Source organism: Astyanax mexicanus, chromosome 15 (assembly GCF_023375975.1).
Source record: "Astyanax mexicanus isolate ESR-SI-001 chromosome 15, AstMex3_surface, whole genome shotgun sequence".
NCBI classification, from domain to species: Eukaryota; Metazoa; Chordata; class Actinopteri; order Characiformes; family Acestrorhamphidae; genus Astyanax; species Astyanax mexicanus.
This window is the reverse complement of record NC_064422.1, coordinates 37,620,815-37,645,091: the sequence shown is the minus strand read 5'-3', so window position 1 is coordinate 37,645,091 and position 24,277 is coordinate 37,620,815. Positions and strand designations below refer to the sequence as shown.

The 24,277-nt window shown below is 39.8% G+C and overlaps 1 protein-coding gene across 4 annotated transcripts in view; it reads left to right on the top strand.

Annotated features, from left to right (window-relative positions):
* The window catches only part of LOC103025391 (cadherin-10), a 98,747-nt gene that overhangs the window by 22,093 nt on the left and 52,377 nt on the right, over positions 1 to 24,277 (top strand). The window contains exons 2-4 of one of the 4 annotated variants that reach the window (XM_022670362.2): positions 6,348 to 6,455; positions 6,879 to 6,933; positions 18,169 to 18,517. In XM_022670362.2, coding sequence (XP_022526083.2) covers positions 18,320 to 18,517 — 198 coding nt within the window. In that variant the 5' untranslated portion in view covers positions 6,348 to 6,455; positions 6,879 to 6,933; positions 18,169 to 18,319. Of the gene's footprint in view, positions 1 to 6,253; positions 6,456 to 6,604; positions 6,934 to 18,168; positions 18,518 to 24,277 lie in introns of those variants that run through there. The other 3 variants (XM_022670363.2, XM_049464819.1, XM_007250135.4) reach the window with 3 other exon arrangements.

The following is a 24,277-nucleotide window of genomic DNA, read 5'->3' as shown; positions in this document are numbered from 1 at the left end:
AATTGTTGCATAAACGTTAGACAGAAGCATCAGCTGATATTAGACTGAGGGAAGTTTGATTTTTCCTAAAGTAGCAGAGATATTATCAGCCTGCAGTATACAGTGAAAATTAGTGTCAGCACAGTGTGAACATGTGAATACAGTAGCAGGTTATGAACTATATGTAATATGCTTAATAAGTGTCAGTAAAAAGCTTTAAAACACTGAATTATTAAAACACCAGCAAATCCAAGTGTTTAATTGATCTGCATATTAGTTTGTGGCTGTTGCCGCTAGATCAGTGACTTTTAAACTCTGGATCAGACCTACTGCAGTCTAAAGTTTTTAGTTTTCTTTTTTTTTTCCCCCCAATGAGAGCTAAGCTAAATAAATACATTTTAAATCTGAAGTGAGAAACTCTCCACTTCTACAGTGCATCAATCTCCAATTCCAGTCAGCAGTGATTATGATTGGGCCATATTCACCATACTTGTGTTGGACACAGATTAGCTGTAGCCCCCACCTTTAACCCATCTGTGCAGTAAACATACATATATACACTAGTGAGCACATACACATGCATTAATGATGTCAGTTGATACAATTTTTAAGTTCTGTGATTAACTACAATTAGTCACACTTTTTAATCTTAAGTCGCCAGTTTTTATAGTGGATATTTAAATGTAAATATGAGAATGAATGTAAGTAATGTAAAATGCAATTAAGCAATTATATAATGTGTAATATTGTCACTGCTGTGGAGATCAGCACTGCAGTGCCAATATTACATGTTATAGCACAAACCTCAAGTGTAATGTTGCTACTATACCACAGTTTCATTATCGCTGTTTGTTAAAATATTTTGAGTTAAAGAGGATGAGAAAATACAATCTGTTTGGTTTTAAACACTCAGCGAGTTACAATAGTTCCATTGCTGCTCTGTTTGTAGCTGGGCTGTTTGACTTGTAAGCGCTGCATCGTTGCTAGGTTACCTGTGTGGTGGAGTAATACATGGAGAGCTTCAGTTACAGTGCATTACCAGCTGATAATGGCACTCATAGAACGCCTTTCAGCCAGTCACATTGCAGGGTCGGAACTAACTGTGATGTAATTATATTTATATCATTGGTGTCAATTAGAATAGTATATACTTGTATGTTTGAGGGGAGATAAAGGCAACGTGGGACGCTGAAGTAAAGAATGCATATTAAATTAGATAGAGTACACTTTTTTACTTTATTATAAACATCTCAGCTTGGTTGTTAGAATTTCTGAGTTATAACTTAATTTGCTGTGTATAAAAGAGCGTTTTCACACCTGTAGTTGGTTTCTATGGTCCAGATCAGTTGATGAGTTTCTTTATTTAGAGCATTTTTCGCTCTGTTTGGTTTGAGTTCACACAGGCATAAATCTGAACGTACCAAAATGTGCATCAATAAATCACGTGAGCATATCGTCTCCTCTGATTGGTCAGAGCTCTCTGGCATGGGAGAAAGAAAGTAAATATAGTGAGAAGGTTCTGTGTTCCAGCTCGTATATCTGTGCAGCATTAAGCTGTTTTAACACAGAATGCTGAAAATTTGCAGCTGCCCTTTTAAACACAGTGTTTTCAATGGGACATGCAGCACAGATGTGAGCAGTGAATGCTGCACATACTGCGTGTGTAAGCAGCATGGAGCAGCAGAGACAGCATTACTTTATAGCAGTATATTGTCTGACTAAAATATTAGATTAAACTGCGGCTTATCAGCATTCATGCAGTGCAGATGTTGTGCTCAACGTCTTTGCTTAGTGTGTTTCACACCTGGAAGCTGAGCGAACTCCACAGACAAAGAAACTTCACAACAACACCTGAGACCGGTTGTTAAAAAAAAAAAGAAAAAAAAAAAAGATGTGTGCAGTTGTGAAGTGTACGCAACAGGCGTATTAAACAATATGCATCAGGTGTGCACTCTTGTAAGCTCAGAAATGCACGTTTGACTTTGAGCAGCACTTGTGAATTACGTCAAGCGGGAAGTTTGATGAAGCCTTAAGGGATTGCAGGTCTTATTTTCTGTTTTCAAGAAATACAAGCATGTCTAGAGCAGCTGATTTATTGTGTCAGTCTTGTGTCACTGAGGCTGCTTTGAATTAGCCATACACAACCATCTTAAAGCTCCTGACCTTTTACTTTGCCTCGCTTGGTCTTCTCAATACATTTGTTTTACAAATCATTAGTCCTAAGCACACACAAAGCCAACATATGACCAAACCAAAGTGAGTTTTGGTACTGTCAGTGCAATTCCTACTCCTTAGATGTAAATTTGAGTGGCAATAAAAATATAGTAATCATTTATTTCTTATTTGACAGCATTTTCTTCCAAATTACTTCCAAATCTCTGTTCAAATAAACTTTCTCTATTACTAATAATGCCACCACAACTAGGAGGATGTACACCAGCACATGCCAATGCCTGCGGAAAAGAGCCTCCACCTCTTTTTAAACTGCTGCTGATGCAGCATCCCCAGACAGCCAATGCGCTTGGAGGAAAGATCTGGATCCAAAGCTCTGATACATCAGCTAAAAGAAGCTTGTGTTGAATAACATAGAACTAGGAAAAGTATGGGGAAAAAGTGCCATATATCCATCCACCCAGAGAGAGAGTGCAAGGCTAGTTGTGCTCTCTCAGACTCTGGCTGCTGATGCTAAGCATCATGATAAGATCTTGTAACGTCTGAACCCCCCACAGATCTTGCTGTACATGAAACCTGCTTGGAAACCAGGTGGAATCATCTTAGCAGCAGTAGGAAATAAGGGATGAAAAACATAATGTCTGCATATGAAAGCAGCAGAGTTAGAATGTATTATAAGTTGTCTCCCTGTAAAGTCAGGCAAAAGCTGCTGATTGGTCAAGATATGAGGTGGCAGCATTGGAGTTTCCTTGTAGAACTTTTTTCTAAAGCTTTCATTTGTCTAAATGATCTGACAGCCGAGGGATTTGAAGCAAGCAGAATGACGTGTTCTGGTTTGCGATACAAAGCTAATTCTGTACATTTCTGTTCACTTTAGTTCAGTGAAAACCCAGCAACAAGAAGTGTGTGTACTGACGTCTGATCCTGACTGACATTGAATCAGTAAAGGCAGAACTTTTAGTGCTTCCATACATCAAACATTAATTTCCCAAAGGTGCAAATAGAGGCAAAATAGCCCATAACCCACAGATGTAGATTTGCGACCAGGTGCAGAAAAGTTTCTTATCCAGATTGAGTGTTTTAAATTGTTCTTTGATGTAAAATAGACAGAATGCGAGTTTGTTTGAGGTGAAAAATGCTTAGACGCAATGTTTCGAGTCTTTTCACAACCCTTTTTTTTTTTTTTTTTTACCGCAGAATAAAATACAGTCTTGTCTTTACATTTGCAGATTGTGGGGAAGAAAAAAATAAAACTATTAGCTTGCTTTAATTGGCTGGTTTACAGCACCAGCAAAGCATGCATTTCATAACATAGCTTTAAAGGTGCCACAAAAAACACTGCAATTATGCTGCATTCTAGTACTGATCAGAGTGCTGTACAGTATATACAGTGCCTGTCCAAAGATTAGACACGCATTCTCATTAGTATTTGCACTTTTTTTTTGCATTTTTTACTACATTTGTAGATTAATATCAAGTCTAAAGTATTTTTTTCCCAGAAACTCTTACAGCACTTCATGCTTCCCTCTGCTGACAGCTTTTATGGAGATGCAGATTTCATTTTCCAGCAGGTCTTGGCACACTGCCCACACTGCCAAAAGGAACATTTGGTTATACAGACTATAATATTCTAATTTTCTGAGATATGACTTTCTAAAGAGAGTTTAGCTTCTTGCTGAGCTTGATTGTATGGGGGATGAAAAAGGCTAGCCTTATCTTTAAGTAAAGCATTAGCTTTTAGCCTTGCATGGATTGCTGTTTGCATCTGCAGCTTTTACCACGTTAAAGTTTCTCCATATTTCCTGGAAATCTAGTTTCATATAGCAACCCATATTCCCAGTTAGCATAATGTAGTTGTGATGTGTTGCTCTCTAGTATCAACAACAACATGCTTACCATAAGTTGATGTTGAAACTGGAGGGTTTTAAAGTCCTCATTCAGGTTTTCTTTCTTTTGAACTGGAGACAACACTATATACTTTGATTGTTTCTATGCGAAGGATTATATTATTTTAACTGTGATTAACTATAATTTGTGTGCACAAACCCAACTCAACACTAGCCCTAGCCTTTGTCCCAAAAATTATATTGTCCTCAAGGAATCCACTGGCTCTTTTAACATTTTTATTTTTTTTGTACTTTAAAGTTTTGTACAAAGCTACTGTGTATATTCGTTGTAGGAACCAGCCAAATATCCCCACAACATGAACATGTTCCTGCTTACTATCACCCTGCAGATATTAGTCCCTGCAAAGAGTTAAACACACACACACAAAGACACACACACACACACACACACACACACACACACACACACACACACTCTCTCTCTGTAAACTGTGGAGGATAAAGATTTGCCAAAACAGAAAGCCACAGGCAAAGTTAATTAGACTTTGCATTGCTTTGCATTGAGGAATCTTCTCCTCACTCTCACTCGTTCATTCTTATCTGCTAATTTGTTAATTTAGAGGGATAAATTTCAGACGGGGCAGGCGGAGTAAATCCATTCTTGCTGATACGCTCGGATAAAATGTTAGGGGCAAGCAGTCACCACTGACTGGGCTGATAAAATATTCATAGAGACCCCCGTATCGGGCCCGTGGTACGTTTACACAAATCATGGTATGAAGAATTCCTTCTCATTTTAGATCATGATCACATTACGTTCTCTCTCTCGCTCTCTCTTTTTCTCTATTTCTCAATCTCTCTCCGCCTCGTTCTTGCGTCCAAACTTACTCATGTTCCTGTGTAATCTTATATTTATTTCTATTTTTTTTCTATATTTAAAATTACACCCAAAGCATCAGATGGCCTGGTGCTTTATGTTCTGGACTGTGGATTCATTCCTTCAGGCTAAAATATGAAAGCTACACCGCTTTGTTTCATAGCTGCAGGCTGTGTCTCTGTAAATGGAGGTAAGGGGAGATTGTAATGACGACAATCAAGCAGACTTTAACACAATGCCTGAACTCTGTCCTACTCCTCTAGCTCCTTCTCAAAAAAAAGAAAGAAAAGAAAGAAAGAAAGGCCCAAAGAACAGGCCGGAGTGAGCCCTTCTCATTCCTCAGGCTCACTCCTCGCTCGTCTCTTCCCCTCTCTCCTCCTGCTGCTGATTTACATCTTATGGGCTCTTTCTCCTTCATCCTGCTGTCATTGAAGGTGGATTAGATTGGGCTTAGATTGCTTTAGACATCAAGCATCAACGGGTCCATCCATCATGGAATGCCTTTTAGCAATGGATCGTTACTGCCATCTATTGCTTGCGTGCTTTGCTTTGTCCTCTTCTCCTTCTCTTCTCCTTTATTCTCTGCCCCCTCTCTATGGTTCTTTCTTTTTCTCTCTCTTTCACTCTCTCTCTCTGTCTCTCTATCTCCCATCTTTGCTGTTTCTATCCTAACATCCTGGTGCTGGTCTTTATGTATCCTTTCACCCCCACTGCGCTCTGTGGCAAAGCCAAGTCAAAACCGCAGCTCCAGGGGACTAAAGGCTCTTCTATAACCCAACCCCTCCTCTTTCTCTTTCTCTCTCTCTCTCTCTCTCTCTCTTTCCCATGCACGTTATTTTGCTCGCTCTCTCGTCTTTTACTGGGGACGACTTCTGAGTGGCAGCCAATCATGAGCTGAGTCCTCTCTCTCTCTTTCTCTCTCTCCCTCTCTCTGTCTCCCTGACAGCAGCAACTACTGAGATTGAGCGAGTGAGAGAGAGAGCGAGAGAGAAATAAAGAAAGAAAGAAAGAAAGAAAGAGAGGGAGAAAAACAGAGAGAGAAATACAGAAAGTGCTTCAGAAAAAGCTACCAATGGAAGCATTGTGCCTTTCTTGCCACACAAAAGACTGGCAAAAAGAGCGACAAAACAAATAGAGAGCGATAAAGAATAAAATAAAGAAAGGGATCATCTTAAATGGAACGAAAAAGTGAGTAAAAAAAGAAAAGAGACCGTAGACAAGTTCTGAAAAAAAACGCACAGAAAAAGGCTACAGAAAGCAAGCAATGATGAGACACTGACACAAATGGACACGCACTATTGCTCTCTCTCTCTCTCTCTTTCTCTCTCTCTCTCTCTCTCTGTTTCTCTCTCTGTTTCTTTCTTTCGTTTTCACTCGCACTCATACACAGTCTCTCGCCCTTATGCACATGAACACACACGCTCTCACACATGCTCTCTCTCTCTCTCTCTTCTTCTCTCTCTCACACACAGGCTGGGGATGTAAAGGTGACAGAGCAGAGAGTGCTTGGCTTTGCTAAAGAGGGACACAGCGGCATGCCTGCTAACGCATAGATCAGCAGCGGAGCATGAAAACTGAAGGTAAAACCTCTCTCGCTCTCTCACTCTCGCGCGCGCATTCGCCCTCCCTCTCTTTCCTCTCTCTCCTCTCTCTCTGCTCTCTCTCTCTTTATCCATCCCTCCCTCCTTCTCTCTCTCTTTAACTCTTTCTCTTGCATGCGCCTCTCTCTCTCTTTCGCTCACTCGCTCTCTCACTCACTCGCTTGCTCTCTCGCTCGTGCCCGCTCGCTCTCAGGCGGATGATAGGAGCTTCCTGAAAGAGTGCAGTCATGTACGTAATTCCTCCCGCGTCCGCCGATTCTAAAGGTTATCATTAAGACAGATGCGCCCTGTAGACCAGGACTTCCACAGCTGCCTCAGGGAGACGTACATAATTTTAAACCAGGGAGGAATACCTGATTAAACTTTTCTTTTTGTTCTTTTTTTTTTTTTTTTTTGGCAAAGAGAGAAGGATCTGCCAAAGCAACTGAACTGAACAACAAATTGACGAGACAAGAATGTAAGTGTGATATTCTGATCTTTCGTACAGTTTGAGGAAATGCTTTGAGAGAGTTTTGAGAGAAATGCTAAGAGAAATTCTGAGATGAGCTGACTTGCGATTAGTGCATGCTCTTCTTCCAGCTTCCAGCTGAAAGTAGCTGATGTCTGAGCTGAGGTCTGAACAGCCTGTAGAGTTGAGGAAGCTCTGGCAGGGCTCATAGCCTGGTCAGTATAAAAGGTGCTGTGGTGTTTGTCTGATGCTCTAATGTGATAAAGATTTTTGGATTTGAATGGAGGCAGATTTAAAAAGGAATACAATTACTAGAATATTACAATAGTTGGTCCCGAGCAGGTTTGCAATGTCTAACTTGCATCTGGTCAGTGCTGGTCAGGTGATAATATGGTGTTGATCTGATGCTGTGATGAAGAATTTTGTATTTGAATGGAATCTGATTGAGAAACGGATGTAATTTTAAAGAAATTTGGAGAAATCCTGTTGAAAAAATAATCAGGACACAAGTGAGTGCATTCTGATCAGTGCATGGTTTTTCTGGTTTCCATTTGTAAAGAAGTCTCGCAGGCTGTCCTCTGGAAAGCCTGTAGAGTTGAGGACGGAAGCTCTGCCCGGGCTGAAAGTCTGGTCAGTACAGGAGTTTTGATCTAAAGCTTTTTTGGATTTGAATGGAAACAGATTCAGACAATAATGGAATTCCAAGAATTGTTTGTCCAGAGCATTTTTTTTTTACTTACTTACTTCTGGTTAGTACAGATGATAATATGGTGTTTATCTACTGATGTGATCAAGCTTTTTTGGCATTTGATTGGAAAAAAAGGGGATTAGTATAAATTTCGGTGTGGATCTGAGGATCTGATCTAAAGCTTTTTGGATGAAAAGATGGAGCATTTAACAGAATTCAAATTAATTAAAATTCTGAACAGTAGGTCCAAAGCATGCTTGTGTTGTCCAACTTGTGTTGTCCAGTCAGTCTGCAGGGAAAGGTGTTTTTGTAGCGATTGTAGAATTGTTATTCCTACCCCAGCGGGTGACGTCTCAACAGTTCCACATTGGACGAGGCTTCATTTGCATAATATTTGATTTATATTCATATGCAAATGCCCATGTAGCTTTTTGCACTTTGCACGTTTTTAACTTTTGACTGAGTCAACTTAAACGTCCTTGAAAACAGCCTTGAAATCAAAGCAGCAAAAGCGGGGCAGGCCTGCTCTGAAAGGTTTTTGGATTTCCTTAAAATCATTCAAAGAACTTCAAACAGTTTGTCACGCGCTGATAACGGGAATTCGGCCGGCTTCGGTGGCGTACTCTAAGAATCCGTCTGATAGGAATTCTCCAATTACACAAATGCTCTCGTGTGATTCCGGTAAGCCGATTATTACTGCGACCTGCATGTCATCTGTCCACTCGCTCGCTGCCTGGCCTGGGTTCTGATAATAAATGATGTGTGTGAGGGAGAGAGTGGGAATGAGTGAATGACAGAGAGAGAAAGAGAGAGAGAGAGAGAGAAAGAGAGAGATAAAGAGGGGAGAGAAAGAGAGAGCATGTGTTATATGATGAATTTATAAAATATTAAAATTTTTCATATCTTTTTGTTTTTCTTCATTCTCCCTCCCTTACAGCCAGTCAGAGTCCGTCTCTCTCTCTTTCTCTCTCCCTCTCTCTCCCTCTCTCTCTTTCTCTCTCTCTCTTTCTTTCTGTCACATTTATACATATATGTATATACAATATAAAGCATCATATTCATCACACACATATAGAACATTTGATTTGTGAACTTATTCAATTTCAGTGTAGGTGATAGGTGTATATGCAGGTTAGTACATGCAATATACGTGACTTAGAAGACACAGATAAGCATATGCAACACATATGGGGCATTTATATATAAATATATGACCTATACTTTACCAGGCAAATCATTAAGAACAACTTCTTAATTACAATTGCACAACCTCTTGAAAAACATACAACGCACATATATATAGGTAGCAATGTACTGTTAAACATATATTTTATTTTATTTTTTTCTTTCTTTCCATACATATGTATGTATGTCATATTTTATTCATTCTCTTTCATACTGCACTGAGTGATTAGTGTGTGGCCAATATTCTTAGAAGCAAATTACCTACAAATGTGTGAAACCCATCACTGTCATCTGTAACAGCCTCATTTCGGGTTTCTATGAGCGATCACACCCCTTTCACTCACACTAATGCAGCCACACACACACACACACACACACACACAGACACACACACACATATAGAGAGAACAGAAGATAGAACAATTATATGTGAATATTCTTTGGTCACCTGACACTGACCTTCTGGTCTAGTAGAAAACTAATCTAGTTTTTGCACTGAATTGCACATAGAATAGAATAGAATAGAATAGAATAGAATAGGTTCTAATGTGGACATTCGTCTTTGATCACTCATGGCATAAACACACCAACAACCTATAACCACACATACTACACACACTATATAAAGACACACACAATAGCATCATTTACATATTTAGAATTTCCACTGGGAAATTTGGGATAAAAGATCTCCTGTTGTAAATGTCCCTAGTAGCTCTTGCCATCCTATACTGTTTGCCTGAAATACCTGCCTACTCAAATATAGACAAACAAACAAAAAAATCACCTTTAAACTTGTTTTTAAAACTGTCTAAAAAGTTTGTGTTTGCTAATTCTAAAGACAGCCACCACTTTTAGAAGTTATTTTGTCCTTTTAAAAGGATTTCAATGAAGGCACTACTCTGTGAAAGAGGGAGAAATATCAAAAAGCCATTTGTGAGACACAGTGCCCCCTAATTAGTGTCCCTTCAATGCAATTATCATTTACATGCTAGAATCAATATTTGGAGGGAAAAAGAAAACAGAAGCACTTAAAAAGATGCAGTGAGAAACACACACACACACACACACACACACACAGAGAAAGAGAGAGAGAGTGAGAGAGAGGAACACAGCCATAATTGTGGTGTTTGGTTTGGGTCTGTGTGAGAGATGGTGAGCTCCACCAAGTGGTCGAATTTCTCACTACCGCCTACAGCCCTGCAGCTTTACCTATAAAACTCCTGCTCATTTTAGATGATGATCACATTACACACTTTCCTTCTCTGTCTTTCCCTCTGTCTATTCCCTACATCTATTTCTCTCTCTGTCTTTCTCTGTATCTCTCTTTCTCTGCTACATACACACACACACACACACACACCTGGCTCGACAGGCTGGGAAGTATCTAGATAAACGTGAAGGTGTACTGGGTCAGCTGTAGTATATGTTGTACTCGATCAAACATTCCAGCTCTCTTAATCCGCTGTGCCTGGTGCTCTGGGCACGGTGCAGGTGTGCTTGGAGATATCACGGAGCTTTATCTGAAAGACTTCAGGCACTGTTTCAATCTTTTATGCTGTATGCAGTCCATAGCTCATCCATCCATCCATATATGTTTTGCTGGAACACACACAGACTTCCTTCTCTCTCCTTTATCCTTTTCCTTTTCGTATTTCTTCATTCCTCAATCCAACTCACCGCTCAATCCTGTCAGAGCTTCCAATCCATTCTCTATCCTCCACATTTAAGCTACGTCAAGGTCATAGGAAAGGTAGAAGAAAAGAAAGAGGAAATGAACTTTTACAGAGGCCTCCAAATTGGTGTGTTAGTGTGTGTTGAGCTGGCAGTAGTAGATCAAGTGCTGCTGGAGTTTTTAAACATCTTAGTATCACTGAAGGTCTAGACTAGAGGATGGCCAACACAAACTGTGCAGCAAAAAATTCAGGGATTAAATCTCTAACTTTACATTTACATTATGGAACATCTGGCCATTTCATTAGCTTATCTAATATACCCTAGTTTTGCTGGAATACACAGCAAAACGTAAATTTTTCTTTCATCTTTTTTTCTTTTCTTCTTAAGAGGGAAGGGAAATTAAGAAAGTTAGATGAAAAGAAAAGTTAGATCAGGAAGAAAAGTAGTTTATATAAAAATAAATGTTTGATTAAAACATACAAAATGGTTGGTAGTGTAAGAGTGAACTGGGCACAGCAGTGCTGCTGGAGTTTTTAAACATCTTAGTATCACTACAGGGGTAGAGGATGACCAACACAAACTGTGCAGCAACAAACTCAGAGTTTCCATCTGTAACTGTACATCTACATGGTAGAGCGTTTAGCAAGGAAAGTCTAATGTATGCAGCCCGTAGCTTATCCAATGAACACTAGTTTTGCTGGAATACACAGCAAAACGTCCATTTTTCTTCTGCTGTTTTTCTTTCTTCTTAGGAAGGAAGGGAAATTTGGAAAGTTAAAAAAGAACCAGAAAGAAAAGGGACAAAAAAGATACAAAAAAAGCTTTGATAGAAATCTTTAAAGTGGTTCGTAGTATGTGTTATGTTGGCATGAGTGAACTGGGCACAGCAGTGCTGCTGAAGTTTTTAAACTTTTTAGTGTCTCTGAAGGTCTAGAGCATGACCAACACGAACTGTGAAACAACAGATTCAGGGCTTCCATCTTTCTTCTGTCATTCTTCTTTCTTATTAGGAATGAAGAGAATTTAGGTAAGTTAGATGAAAAGAACCAGGAAGAAAAGGGACAAAAAAAGATAAAAACTTCGAAAGAAACCTTTAAAGTGGTTGGTAGTATGTGTTGTGCTGGCATGAGTGGATCAGGTGCAGCAGTGCTGCTGGAGTTTTTAAACACCTTAGTGTCTAAATGTACAGCTACAGATTTAGAGGTTCTACATCTACTTGGTGAAGCATCTTGCTAGGAAAATCTAATGTATGCAGCCCATAGCTTATCCGATATATCCTAGGTTTGTTGGAATACACAGCAAGACGTCCATCTTTCTTCCATCTTTTTTTCTTTTTTCTTAGGAAGGAAGGGGAATTAGAAAATGTAGATGAAAAGAACCAGGAAAAAAGGGACAAAAACTTGTATGTATTGTATGTATTATGTTGGGCACAGCAGTGCTGCTTGAGTTTTTAAACATCTTAGTGTCCCTGAAGGACTAGAGGATGGCCAACACAAACTGTGCAGCAGCAGATTCAAAGCTTCCGTCTCTAACTTTACATCTACATGGCTTCCATGATGGAGCAGCTAGGTAGAAATATCTAATGTATTCAGTCCATAGCTCCCGTATACCTTTTTCTCTTCCCTCTCCTCCATCCTTTTTCCTTCCCTCTTTCTCCATTCCTCAATCCGTCTCACCGCTCAATCCCGACAAAGCTTCAAATCCATTTTTATCCTCCGCATTTGAGCAATGTCAAGGTCATAAGAAAAGGTAGATGAAAAGAAAGAGCAAAAAAATAAATAAATGGGTGAAAAAAAAAAACTTCCACCTAAACCTCCAGTGGCAGCATGTAAAATGAATGCACGGACGCAGACAGAGCTAGCCCACATATGCCTACAACCATCAGTCAGCTGCGAGCCGGGCACGGACAGAACTAGCCCAGATCTCCTAAATGATCCATGTCTGGGGTAGTCTAAAGGGGGAATACTGAGAGAAAGGGAGAGAAGGAGAGAGTGGATTGGGGTTGAGCAAACGAGGCTGTGCTGGACTATGGGAAATGTATTCCCAGTAGAGGCTGCTGCTCCAGACTGATTTTATAAGTCTCTGGAGAAATAGAGCAGTGCCTCGCAGACAGGACTACTGCAATTACAAAGACAGAGTCTCGCTAGCCAGGGCACAGCCGCTCAACTCCCTCTACCTACTACCTGCTCTCTGTGCGTGTGCGCGCGCGTGCGTCTGTGCACGCATCTGTGTGTGTGCGTGTGCCTACACATGTATGTGTGTGTGTCTCTGTGAACAAGTAACAATACATATGAGGCATATTAGTAATACACAGTTGCATATTTATAAGGCATATGGGAATCATTACATAAAGAATAATGGCAGTAATGTCTATAATACATATGGGGCAGATAGAGAGCTATTTATATAGGTAATACATATGGGACTTGGTCACAATTATTTATATATTTAATGCATTTGGGACTTATTAAACATGGGTAGCTAATCATATGTAATATATAAGGAAATGATTAGATAAATAATAATGGCAGCCATGTCCATAATACATATGGGACTTGAACACAATTATGTATATATTTAATGCATTTGGGACTTATTAAACATAGGTAGTTATATATTTAATGTATTTGGGACTTAATTAATTAACTCAATTTTAATTATTTATATATATATAATATATAAGGACCTTATTAGATAAACAATAATGGTAGTAATGTCTATAATACATATAGGACTTGTCAGATCAAGATCGTTTTTTATATATGAGACTTGGGCACACACACGCACACACACATATATAACATTTTTTTTAAATATATATTTTTTAAACTTATTTTTTTATATTTAATATATAAGGGACTTATTAGATGAATGCAGTGTATGTGATTCATATGGAACTTGTCAGATATAGCTATTTACACTTATAAAAATGAATTTTTATATAGATAGTTATTTTATATATTTAATACATTTTGAAATTACTTAACATATGTATTTTCTAGTTGTAATATATAAGGGACATATTATATATATATATATATATATATATATATATATATATATATATATATATATATATATATATATATATATATATATATATATATATATATATATATATATGTGACTTGCCTGACATATGGGACTATTTAATACAAATGAGACTTATTAAACATGGGTATGTATTTATGTATTTATTAATATATTTTTTACTTATTAAAAAAAGGTAGGCATGTGTAACACTTAGGATGGGTATGTATATGTAGTACAAATAGGACATTTATTTATAACTACCAATGTAAGTAGGTGTGGATGTATATAATATATACTTAATGTGACTTATGAGATTTGACTAGATAGACATATAAGTAATGCACATGAGAGTTATTTGATTATGCACAAATTTGATTAGGTTTTGAACGTGTAATACATATGTGACATTTGATGAAGGGAGCAATGCATATGCGTATGCTTATGTGTTACAGTAATAATAATGCTATAATAATAGAATAGTACACAGTTAGTAGAATTACACAGTTATTTTAGACAATACAGCCTTGCATGTGTAAAACAGCTGTTTAAAATCAAGTATTTTGTGTGCATATGTAAATTTCCCCTCCGATTAGATACTTTGGCTTAAGTCTATGTTTGGTTTACCACTTCAGCAAGTCTCTGCATAGCAGCCTGAAACTCCCAGTGCAGCTGGTTTGGCCACAGAATCACTGAAATACAGTGCATTTCTCCAACATCCTCATTAAAGCATAATTGCCAACCATTACTCTATCCAAGCATGCTTGCATACACACAAACCTACTGGACCACCACTTACGCCTAGATAATGGGACGAGTGAAGCTCCGTTTCCGAATATTTGCTCTCTCACTTTTCCTCCTTTTCTAGATGTTCTTATTTTTTTTTTTCCGTATGCAGATACAGTGCAGTCCTCCCACACTCACTCCTTTCTTCATAAACAACTTTTTTAATACGCTGTGGACTTTTAATACACTAATCAAGTTGAGATAATTAAGAGAAAGTCCCGAACATCTGGCGAGGAGATTTTTTTTTTCTCTTCCTGTTGCGGGCTTCTCCACCCCCACCACCCCAACCCCCCTTTCACGGGGCAATAAGTGGAATTTTAAAGAGATACGCTGGTTTAATGCTTAATAGGCATGCTGCCTCAAAGATTAATATCCAGAATGCTATTAAAACTCAAGGACAGCCTTGAATGATAATTAGAAAATGCAATCACAAGAATCACCATGCTTTAATTGCCGCAAACGTTTTCTGCGCTTTTTCCAGAATGTGCTTGTCATCGCTGTGGCAGAGCTCGACTCTGAGTGAGGCCAGTAAGAAGGAGCAAAAATAAAAAAAGGGAAAAAACTTTATCAGCTTATGGCTTATTGGCACCCTGTGAGTCAGCCAATCTCCACACAACCAATAATCTCCTATCTGGACCCTTCCACAAACCACATCCTCTAAACAGTCACATTACATGACAGCAATGTCAACACTTTCTCAGCAGAACTGCTTATGTGAGCAGCACTTTTTCTTAAGACGACTGCGCCGCCCGCAGCCTCTCAGACGGCATGTGTGAAGCACAGTGTGATATGTCCGGGTCACCGTGCTTAAGTAAGCGAAGCTTCATATGTCAGTAATGGCTTAATATTAATACAGTGCATGAAATATATAGGGTGATTCATATATGCAGCAGTCATGTGAGGTTCTTTACTGTAGTGAGGAAAAAGGTGTTAGCCATAGATTAACATGAGGCACAGATTTTCCATATTGCAGTGATTTACATACAGCCGTCTCTTTTCCACTGCAGAGCCAGACGGTTACTAGGGCTGAGCCATAGCGTTTCACACTATATGCATCTAAGAGAAGTTACTGCAGCTGCAGCTTTAGCACACCAACTACTTGCCTCGTCCCAGCAGTGCTGTTTAAAGGCATTTGGGGCCCCTAAGCAAAATGGAGCCAGCGTATCGTGATTGCTGAGGTTTCATATTTTGCCGGCTGCAGGAATCACTAACCTGGCCGGCTGAGTCGCTACTGTCAGCAACTAGTTGGACGAGGGGTCCCATTGAGGGGGATTCCGATACCAGTGTCGTAGGTATTTTCCAATACGGTCACAGAATTTAAAGGGACGCTGGTACAGTTTGACTACTAGCCTCATCCAACCTAGCTACCATGGTGTTAGCAATACGGCTACTGGTCTAATGCAACCATGCTGTGATCACATTAGCAACAGGCCTTGTGCCAAAATTTCACTGTCCTCATCCAACATCTCTACCACAGTGTTAGCACATCGACTACCAGTCTTTTGCAATCAGGCTGTCAGTACATCGGCTATGGGCCTTTATTGTTTGGTTCGTTTTTACTGATTCTTTGTTGCGCCAAAGCAGCACAGTCTACACTTGGGTGTTGAAAACAGGCCAAGAAAGGATCTTGGACAGTATATATTAAGCCCTCCAACCGTATGGTTCTGTGGCCCCAAGTAAGATTAGATAATCATACTGAAAAAACTGAATTCTTGCCTGGATTACACAGAGTTTGCAAATTAGCATGTTATTTTGCAAAACGTAGCATACTAACAAAATACTCAGGGAACTGTGAGCGTTTATGCTATCCATCAAACTTATCAAAGTTATGATCTCCATTATATACTGTCCTATAAATGTAAAGAACCCCAACATTTCCAGACAAGATGACACAAGTGTGAAGCCAATCAGTGGATCCTTATGTGATTAAGCTCTCCAATTGAGTGGCTTTGTGTTCCCAAGTTAATTAATTAAAGAAAAATAAAACCTCCAAATTAATCGGGTGAATTGGATACTCTAAAATGCCCAGAAAAATTGATACTCTAAAATTGATCTTGTGTGTATGTGTAAGTGTGTAGTATGTAAGTAAGTTTGTGTGTGTAAATGTGTGTATGAATGTGCCCAGATATAGATTGGCACTCTGTCCTGGGTAAATGATGTAGTGCCTGATGCTGCAGTCCTCCAGGTGGATGGTTGTTTCTGGTTAAGAGTATGTCCAAAAGTACACACATTTCACGATGGGCCTGCAGACGTGCGGAATGATGGATTAGATTTACACCCATAAATGTCCTTGGGATATGATGGTGGGTGTAGTGCTTGTCATGGAAGCCATCAAATCCATCAGACCTCCGGGGTGGTCACTCCGTATGATGGATGAATGTCCGGCCCAATATAATGCTGGCACTAAGGAAAGTGAGTCTATATTAAACCAGCTGTATATCTCTCAAGGTCAGAGAACAGGCTTAAACCATCCCCTTATAAGGCAGCTTTACATTGCCTTGCATTTCATTCCTGGAAATGATGCTATGAGTGTGACCTTACGAACAGCGAACGGGGCACATGGCGTGCATATACTGAACGCAGCAACGTACGTATCCCACCCCGGGATATTATATTGGCAATACCATATATGAAATCCTGACCATTATTTCACGGGCATTCATGTTTTATTCAGGAAGACTGCAACCGAGGTTTTGCATGTCAAAAGATTTCCCTGGCTTTCTAACCCTGAGATGCGTGAACCGTATGTCTGAGCCCCACTGAGGCCTTCCCATGCTGGGCCTGTGTGAATTCATTATCTACATCAGCAAAGCCAGTGATTCCACAAATTACAGCAGTCGGCGTACTCTCAAACCGCCGCCTTGTGAATAATGCCCAGTTTCATCTGGATCTCATTAACTAAATTATTTCACTCGTACTCGTAAGATAATGTCCTTTTACATGCTCCGCTTCAGTCACATCCAATGGAAGCGTGGTGGTAATTTGTTCATAGACAAAAAAGATGAATCGCTTTGTTCTTCTAAATGCCTCCGATGACATTGCGCCTTTTTATTCTCCCCTCTTCCTCTTGTTGATTCAGATCGGTGAACAAGAACGACACAATATTATGAATCTGCTCCTCATTTGCTTGCGATTCCCCCCGAGATACATTGGGTAATAAATGCCTGTCAGGCTGATTTGGCACTTTGGCCTTCTGCATTCGCCTTGAAACTGGGCTCCCATGGAATGAGGAAGGGAAGGAAGATTTATTAGGATTAACTGCCAAAAACCCATAAATTATGTATGCGCCGCCTAAATTACCTATCAGGAGTGGTCCTGGAGGACACTGTGCTTCATTGAGCCATTGCAGGTTTAGCTAAGCTGTCTGCTCGGTCTGTTGTTTACCACAGAGGAGAACGCAATTAGAAGTTTGGGCAGGGAACTACAGTTTGCTGTAGACTCTCTCTCTCTTGTTTTTTTCCTTTTCTTTTTTTTTCTCTTTTTGTGCAGCTATTGCAGCATGCATATACACTGAGCCTTTGTGGGTGGGGGAAATGAAGGAGCAAAAGAAAGTTTAAGTGAGCTTTGTGAGCTTTGAGTAAGTTCATCCGAGCTCTGGTCCTACTCCCTCTTCTTCTCCTTCAGCAGTTCGCTCACTAATTGCTGGAAATGAATGGAAAGGTGCAGTTAGGCTCAACCCAGCTCACAATAGTGTTTCCCTGCATCCAAACAACCTCCAAACAACTTTCTATTGACTGATCTGCTGTGTCAGCTTAGGGTTATTCAATTACTGTTATCTTAGAGTATTTGAAGGAAAGAAGGGAGAAAGGGTGGGGTGCAGCATTTTCTGCAACTTTGGGTTTGAGCCTCATCAATCTTTTCTTGTCTTCTCCTCGCAGGTCTCAAGAAGAAGAGCGGAAAAAAGGAGACTGAGGATAAGATGTCCCATTCTGTCGCCATCTGCATTCTGCTGTTTCTCTCTCTCTTCATACGACGCTCAATTCCTTAATTGATTCCTTATCAAGGACTCTCCAGGAGTGATTGGATACAATGATAACCAATCAGCTTGCTCTGCTTCTGCTGCTGTCCGTCCCAGAGTGGAGCTCCGCCCTGATCCGCCCCGTGCCTGGAATTAGCAAGGCCGAACGGGATGGACGGACACTTCACCGCACTAAACGTGGCTGGATGTGGAATAGTTTCTTTCTGCTGGAGGAGTGGACTGGCAGCGGGAAGCAGTACGTAGGCAAGGTAAGGGCAGAGTTTCCAAAGCGATTAATGCAGTTTGGAGGCCATAAGGAGAAAGATCCTAAGGGAAGACAAATAAAACATACATGAGGTTATTCAGTGTCAGTGCAGGGGAAGCGGCGCGCAAAGCGTTGCCCATCCATCACCATGTTCCAGAAGCAGGGAGAGAGAGAGAGAGAGAGAGAGAGAGAGGGGGGAACGGTAAAAAAAAAAAGAAAAAAGCAAAACCTGCAGTTAAGGGGCTGTGGAAGCTGGATACAAAAATAGCAGCAAAACAGAGCAGGCACGGTGATATTTTAGAGAACAAATATGACCTCCTTTGTTCTACAAGCAGACATGTGAGCGGGAGAAATAACTCACGGAACTCATGGAATTCTGGAAAGCCAGAGCTGTACAAAGCTGTAATGCCATATAATAACAGCATATGAGAGAAAAAGCTCTATTCAACAATGCCATTATAAAACTCCCACTATTCACACTACTTCAAAAATAATACCTTCATTCCTCCATTTGCAGGTGCAAAAAAAAAAAAAAAGAATATAAAATAATCCCTGTAGAAATCGCAGACATATACCGTACATGACAATGATGACAACTCCTGAGTGCACTCTTTAACACAGCGCCGGAGCGAAAGTCAGAGCTCGGCACGCCTATAGGCGCGACTGCGAAGTCCCTGCATTATCCCGCACTCGCGGAAAAAGGTGTGCCTGGCAGCGAGCGGCACCTCGATAAAAATCACAATAGCGGAAGTGTTCTTCACAGCCCGCGTGGCATCAGATCAGAGCGAGGCGCTTGTCAAGCCACCAGCGTTAGCACCAGGCTCTGAGACAGCCGTAATTTAGAGAGCAGCAGTTACACTCCTGAGGGGGAGGGGGAAATCAGGGCGACTGTCGGCAGCCAATTTTCTGTTGAGGAAGCTTGCTTTCATCACTCCCTTCATCTCTCCCCAAGTAAACAAGTGTCATGAGTGGGGCTTTGGGGCGGAGATGGGGGCCTGAGACTGCGCGAGCAGCCTGATAGCATCGCTTCCTCTCACATCTGTAAAGTGCGAATGAGCAGATCACTGGGTAAAAAGGAGACACGCTCGAGAGCGCGCCGCCACCGAGAAGAAAGACAACGACAAAAGTGTGAAAGAAAACAATAAATCAATCAAAAAGAAAGCCGCCAACCCTCCCTGAACCCCCAACCCCCGCCCCCCCCACACCGCCACCACCAAAATACAAGAATGAGTCGCTCTCATCCGTGGCATTGTGTTTACGTGATGAAGCAGCAATGCAGTGCTGTTGACTGGGATGAGTCCATCAGTAGAGGAAGTGTTACACTCAGCAGTGGCCTGGCCTTCTTCCCAGTGCTTTGATGCTTCTGTTCTCTCTCTCTCGTTCTCTCTCTCTCTCTCCCTGGCTGGCAACTTTCTCTGGCATGACAGCAATCACATGCGTTTGGCCCCAGTCTCGCCCACTGTCCAATCTCATTCCCAATTAAAGTGCCAAAAAGACATGGGGCCGCCATAAATACTGGAGAAGGCAGAAGGGGAGAAAAAACACCCACATGCTGTTTCCAGGAGGATTCTGAGGAGCAGCTATATCGTTAATCCCATCAGTTTCCATCAGTGTGTGCGAGTGAATGAGTGTGTGTTTGTCTGTCTGTCTGTGTGTGTGTGTGCGTGGGAGCCTGTGTACTGCCCAATGAATAGGCACTTAAAAGCCCAGCAAGAAGCCATCAAAGCCATTGATGGCCCTCCTCATAAAGATAATTCAGCAGTTGTTGCCGAGTCCTGCGGGAGACCATATTTATTTCGGTCCAATCAGGGCCTGTGCTGCTGTCCTGTCAAACTAAAGTCTGCACAGCGAATTTATTCCTAGAACCAGTAAAAGCACAAGATCAATCAATAAATATAGTAAGAAAAATGTACCAAATAAAACAACACCCTACTTTTCACACTCATCATGCTTTATGCATCAAAGCTTTCAGACTAATAAAAGAACAGGTGTGAAAGGTCCTGTAAATCAAGGTCAAGAACAAAGAACAACAATTTTGAAACATTGAACCTGAACCATGGTTTGGTTCATCTGCAGCAATATTTTTTGTTTTTTTTTGATGGTTCTGACTTTCAAACCAACTACACTAAGTTGAGGCAGGTTATCAACATCCATTAAACAATAGAAGAAGAAAAAGAACCAGTGGTCTGCTGAAGTCTGACTCTCCTTCATATTCAAAAACTTGTCATGCAGCAGTATGGGTACAACAGATTGTGCTGACAGTTTCTGTATCTACTGTAACTGTAGACTAAACCATATTTATGAGTAGAAATAAAGTGAATCATTCTGCATCATTCTGAATCATTCACTTTTAGGGATTCTAGCAAGATGGCAGAATTCAGCACGACACTTAAAATGAACCGTACACAACTTTTTTGAATCTACCACATATAAAACGCTATTGTATAAAAACATAAAAAATTTAAACGACACATTCTAAGTGTCTATCTGACACTAATATTGTTAAACCAATGCACACCTTTATTTAAAAACCAATACTATTTTTAAAAAAATCGATACAGTATTACAAAGGTAATATTAAAATACTTTATTATACAGCTCTAAAAAAAAGAGCAAGAGACCACTTTAGTTTCTGAATCAGTTTCTCTGATTTTGCTATTTATATGTATATGTTTGAATAAAATGAACATTGTTGTTTTATTCTAGAAACTACGGACAACATTTCTCCCAAATTCCAAATAAAATATTGTCATTTAGAGCATTTATTTGCAGAAAATGAGAAATGGCTGAAAAAACAAAAAGGACGCAGAGCTTTCAGACCTCAAACAATGCAAAGAAAACAAATTCATATTCATAAAAGCTTTAACAGTTTAAGAGTTTAGAAATCAATATTTTTTGGAATGATCCTGGTTTTTAATCACAGTTTTCATGCATCTTGGCATGTTCTCCTCCACCAGTCTTACACACTGCTTTTGGATAATTTATGCCACTCCTGGATTCAAGCAGTTCAGTTTGGTTTGATGGCTTGTGATCATCCACCTTCCTCTTGATTTTATATTCCAGAGGATTTTAATTTGGTAAAATCAAACAAACTCATCCTTTTTAAGTGGTCTTACAAAAGATCTTACAAAAGATTTTCTTACAAAAACCCTAGTAAAAATGCTTTTAGGTACCTTTAAAAGGTGTTATTTAAACGATGAAAGTGGTTGTAAATGGAAGAAGGGAAAAATAAAAATCCTAAATAAAATTATAAGACTTACTAAAATGCTTTGAGGCCTTGAGGATAAATGAAAAAAAAAAGTGTTTAGAGGGTACATTAATCGATTTTACACCTACTCTCCCACACAGTACACAGAATATATCCTTAACTCCACTAGAGGTCATCACGGAATTAGAGGTCAACGAAAGGATACTGATACACAGAGGACGCAGGCATGGTCCTACACTCCACAGAATAACAGAATAACAGCAAATCTGCAGAGGCTTTTTGCTAAACACGCACTTGGCACTGGATTGCCATTAGTCAGTGAAAGTACATAAGCACCCTGGCCCTGGCGAGTAGCAAGACGTTCAGAAGTGCTAGCGCTCGCCGTGCAATCTGCTGCCTTTTGTGGCTTCAGTTTGATGCGAGGGCAGTAGCTCACGCGCTGTTCCATCAGCACTATTGATGTGAACAAAATCCTATTAACCTTCCAGAACCCTGTGATTCAGTGGGTAAGTAAACAACCTCATACTCCACCGTCTTCCCCTTGCCCTCATTCAACCCCTGCTTACAAGCCCCTTCTTGATCCTACACACTTGACTTCACACGAGACCATCCGGGATTTAATATTAAAAATAATAATAGTAATCATAATAATAGCCATCAATAACATCATATTTACTGCTAACTATAAAATGCCATCTCTTAAACACTGTGGATATGAGTGAATGGGCAATAATTAGTGAGGGCACTGCACTGTGGAGTGGTGGAACTGTGTTCTCTGGGGGGGATGGAGCACCACTGAAATTTCTAGTTAAACATCTAGTTTAAAAACGGTCCCAAAATACAGAATTTTTTAGTAGTTTATTAGGGCACATCGGATTATAAGGCACACTATCAATAAACGTCTATTTGTCTGGTCTGGTCTGTTTTTGTATATAAGGCTCACTGGATTATAAGACCGATTATGTGACACACTGGATGGCGAGACCTGTGAAGTTTAGCTAAGCTAAGTAAACAAAACTGCAATTCTTAAAAAAAAAAAAATAATAAATATATATATATATATATATATATATATATATATATATATATAGCGCTGGATGTTAATATACACAGATTTCTTTCATTAAAACTTCTTATACAGGTGAGTAAAGCACTTAGCATGGTTAGCAGTTCCTGCTAATGCTGCTCCAGCAGTGCTAGTCAGGGTAAGCAGCAGGCTACAGACCAATAATACTAACCTCTGAATAGCAAAAGAGCTAACGCTTAATGTGGTTAGTGGTTAATGCTAACACTGCTCCAGCAGTGCTAACCAGGGTAAGCAGCAGGATACAGGCTGATAATGCTCACCTCTGAACGGTGAAAGAGCTAGAGTTTAAGTGCTGGAAAACTAAACTGAAACTTCTGTATGAAGCTGTTACACCAGCGGAGTGGCTTTACTGCTTCTTACAACCTGACTGGTAAAATGTATATATAAGACGCACCAGATTATAAGGCGCACTGATGATTTTTAAGTGCACCGTATAGTCCAAAAATATGGTAATAGATGCTGCAAAAAAATAAATAAATAAATAAATATTTACCCACTTCACTAGTGTTATCACAATTTTTACACTCACTTTCATGATGCATGTGAAAAGACAGTAGCTTTCAGATCTCTTGCATTTGAATGTGGATGTAATTTCTGTGATTTCCCGAGCTGCTTTTCTGTCCACATGGACAAATATAGCCAGACGCTGCCGGTTACAATCATTAACACAAACTGCATAATCCACTGTAGATTAATTGTTGGCTTTCTTTGATCTATCCCCTGGTGCACACAATACAAGACACTTTGAAACAAGGAATGTTAAATATCCACACAATTTGGGAAATTAAAAGTCCCATCGGTTCCATCTGACACCCAATATCAGGACTCATTCCAGTTCTGATAATCCACATCAACTTATCAACATTACTAATGCGATAACACCTTATATGTTTATACTGTGCTGTTTGTGTTCTTAAGTCATCCCCTGATGCAACACTTCTTGATCAATTTACATACTGATACACCATGGATTTTGGCATGTATGGTCCCTATACCGAAATGTAGCAAAAGATTCTGCAACATTTTTTATGACCAGTATGAAAAAGTAATTGCCCCTCAAACTTTATAATAGATTTTTGGCAGCAACAAGAACTACTAACAAAGTGCTATGGAGAAATTTTACTTATTCTCTTCTGCAATTTTTTTATTCTATTAATTAAATATTTAAGCATTAGACCCGTCACAGTGTGCACCAAACCTTTAGGAGTAGTTTACTATACAGGGATTAAACCTCTCTTGAATTCTGGGGGAAAAAAAATACATAGTGATTTTCCATAGACAAGTAAATAATGAAAATATAGTCTACGAATAGGCTCAATCCTTGTCTGGAAAATGGACCTTTTTAAAGTGTTACATTCCAAGATAACAAGAAGAATTGGTCAAAACTGATCTATCTGAGACTCTGCATTGGCCACACAGAATTATGTGGTTTATACTTGGCAAACAGAGTCGCCAAAGTTGGCAAAAAC